The 3,456-nt window shown below is 41.1% G+C and overlaps 1 protein-coding gene across 1 annotated transcript in view; it reads left to right on the top strand.

Moving 5' to 3' along the window:
• ABCA12 (ATP binding cassette subfamily A member 12) overlaps window positions 1-3,456 on the top strand; it is a 210,217-nt gene that overhangs the window by 147,809 nt on the left and 58,952 nt on the right. The window contains exons 30-31 of the mRNA XM_019632933.1: window positions 919-1,137; window positions 2,569-2,765. Of these exons, the coding sequence (XP_019488478.1) occupies window positions 919-1,137; window positions 2,569-2,765 (416 nt within the window). The remainder of the gene's footprint in view (window positions 1-918; window positions 1,138-2,568; window positions 2,766-3,456) is intronic.

The raw sequence follows: 3,456 nt of genomic DNA, 5'->3' as shown, positions 1-3,456 counted from the left end.
AATTGGGGGAGGGGAACAGACAAGTTGCTGGCCTTTTGTTCTTCAGTCTAGTTGTGGAGGACGTTGCTTCACTGCCCCATGTTGGTATTGTGATCATTATGCTCTTCCCGGGTGAGGCAGATCGGTCGCTGGCCGCTGGATGGCCGCTCACGGCGGCTCTTGGCAGCTCACGGAAGCTCACACTGGCTGCTGGCTGCTCACAGCAGCTTATGGCAGCCCACTGCAGCTTCACTTCAGCCTACACTGTCGCTGGCAACTCACAGCAGCCCAGCTCCAAGTCGAGCTGTTGTTCAACATCTTAGCTGTCGAGGGCAGTGTCACTGGCTCCCATGTGGGATCTGAACCGGGGCCCTGCTGCTCTGAGCTGGCATCCCAAGCCAGTTCTTAACCAACATACCACTTGGCCATCCCATGAGTTCAGTTTTAAACATGTTGAGTTTAAAGACCCTCTCATGGAGATGTCTTTAAAAACATCTCATGGAGAAGTGGTGTTTCCTTTGGATGTGTAAAGCAAGCCTGAAACTGAGTGATGAGTTCTGGGCTAGTGATGTGAATTTAAGACTTAATCGGTAGAAACTATCTGACGACGAGGAAGTACATGGCTTTGCCGAAGGAGAGAGTGCACTGACAGGTAAAAAGCCCAACCATTTCTGTCATTATTACCAGCATCACCCACCACACCCACCACCACCGTCATCTTTATTTTGTAGTGTTTATGTACCACTCTAAATTATTAAAAGCTTAAAAATAATTTTTATGTTTTTATTCCCATTTAATACCATTTTATTTCATGACCTTGCCTGAGGAGATAGACTGTTAACATTTTCTTTTTTTTTTCTAACAACTGAGATATATTTAGTCCTAAAATCTAGCTTAAATGCTTGGTTCACACCTACTTTATCATTTCTTTATTTCCAGCTCCATGCTGACTGGGCTCTTTGGGGCTTCAGCCGGTACCATCTTTGTTTATGGAAAAGATATCAAAACAGACCTACACACTGTACGGAAGAACATGGGGGTCTGCATGCAGCACGACGTCTTGTTTAGTTACCTCACTACCAAGGAGCACCTTCTCTTATATGGCTCCATAAAAGTTCCTCACTGGACTAAAAAGCAGCTGCATGAGGAAGTAAAAAGGTCAGTTATGGCAGAAATGAGAATACGCACTGGTAACTTCTTTCAGAGAGAAGTCAAGCTATACTAATAATACTAATAGGAAACATTTTCTCACAAACCAACTGAGTTTTAGTTTTTCTACTTCTCTGGTATTGAATACATTTAATAGCATTATCCTCACCAGCTAGTTATACAGGGATTGTGTCAGTCTCTTCAACTCTGGCTCCCATATTGCCCCAAATCCTCTGTCTCTAATGTCTATGTTTACTATATGGTTCAAGCCTCCTAATTGGACTTCCAGTTTTTACTCTCCCTTGTACACTCTACTTTTCAAAGAGAAGCCAGGGTGACTTTTTAAACTGCAGATCAGACCATGCAATCCTGGGATCAAAACCCTCTAATGCAGCGGTTCTCAACCTTCCTAATGCCCTGACCCCTTAATACAGTTCCTCGTGTTGTGGTGACTCCCAACCATAAAATTGTTTTCGTTGCTACTCTATAACTGTAATTTTGCTACTATTATGAATCGTAATGTAAATATCTTTCTGTTTTCCAATGGTCTTAGGTGACCACCCCTGTGAAAGGGTCGTTTGACCCCCAAAGGGGTCGCAACCCACAGGTTGAGAACCACTGCTCTAATGGCTTCTTATCACACTGTGAAATTCAGTAATGTCCTTATCTAAGTCTATGAGGCCCTGCCTGACCTGCCTCCAATCTCACTTCTGATTCATTTCCTTTCACTCCCCGACATTCACTCTGCTCTAGGCACACTAGCCCAGTTGCACACTAGATTATGTTAGGCCTGCTCCAGCCTCAGAGCTTCTCACTTTCTGTTTCCTCTACTTAGAGTAGCCTTTCCCAAACAACCATTTGACTGACTCTTCCGATTTCCTGGTCTCTGATGAAATGTCACATTCCCTGAGGAGACCACCAGATACAAAATAGATGCCTAAAATAGAATGCCCCAGGCGCTACTTACCTCATGCACCTGCTTTATTTTTTATGACACTTATCACCACTTGGCATATTATAAACTTACTTGAGAATATGTTTATCAACTGAATTTTCTCTGTAGCCCTTCTGATACACACACTCATAGTAGAAATAATCTTTTTATGGATAGAAACATTATCTGTCCACTTCTTTTCGCCCAGCACCTAAAATATAGTCTGGCACAAAAACAGTAGACACTCTAAAATATTTGTCAAATGAATTAATAAAATAATGAGCCATATATGCCCTTGTGTTGTTTCCTGAGCATTAATTTTATACCTCCAATTACATGATAAATAATAGAAAACTATGTCATGAATTTTTAGCACCTTATTGCACCTTGCTGAGCATATAATGGTTTCTTGGGAATATCTATCATTTAGGGTACTTATTGTATTTTTTCAATACTCAAATGTTCTACCTGTAAAGGAAATAACCACCATATATTATTTTTTGAAGGACTTTAAAAGATACTGGACTATATAGCCATCGTCATAAAAGAGTTGGAACATTGTCAGGAGGAATGAAGAGGAAGTTATCCATATCCATAGCTCTCATTGGTGGATCAAGGGTGGTCATTTTGGATGAACCATCCACTGGAGTTGATCCATGTTCTCGCCGAAGTATATGGGATGTTATATCCAAGAACAAAACTGGTATGAGTACCTTCTTATAACTTCTCCACCCAACAGTCATAATTTTGCCTTCTGGGGTACATATAACTGAAGCCTTTCTGTTCATGATTTCCATTAAAGGTCTCAGATAGGATCTTCCTTTGCCTAAGTTTTCTCTTCTCCCAGCTAACTTTCTGGGTCACTTAGTTAATATCAATGTAGTGCCCACTGTGAATTGAGCACTTAACTGGCCTTTTTGAGAGCATGCAAATCCAGTAGCAGTTCCACATTCTGCCTAGAGGAGCTTAGAATCTAATTAGAGAAACCAAATATACACAAATGAAAATAAACTGAAAACAGACTAAATAAGTGCTAACAGGATGTGAAGCAAAGAGCAATCAGGGTGGAGTGGATTAATCAGAGAGGAATATTCAAAAATCTTTAAAATTACTGCTTCTTCATAGTGATGAAAAGAAGAGGGGAGGAAGAGATGGAAAGAAAGAGAGAGAGAGAGTGAGAGAGAGAGAGAGAGAGAGAGAGAGAGAGAGGGGGTTCCCTAAATATTTAGGAACACTCCTAAAATTTCTCTTTGATCCTTTTGGAAGCTCCTTCAGGTTAGTTTTTCTGTTAGCTCATAAAATGTGAGTCTTCTCATAAATCACAGGACTTGTTTGTGCTGACTCTAAGATCTTGGGCACTGTATTTTCCTTTTCACTCTTGGTTCTTCGCCTCT

The sequence above is a fragment of the Hipposideros armiger genome, unplaced genomic scaffold (assembly GCF_001890085.2).
Source record: "Hipposideros armiger isolate ML-2016 unplaced genomic scaffold, ASM189008v1 scaffold_1198, whole genome shotgun sequence".
Lineage (NCBI taxonomy): Eukaryota > Metazoa > Chordata > Mammalia > Chiroptera > Hipposideridae > Hipposideros > Hipposideros armiger.
The sequence above is the reverse complement of the archived record's forward strand: the minus strand, read 5'-3'. Positions and strand labels throughout refer to the sequence as shown.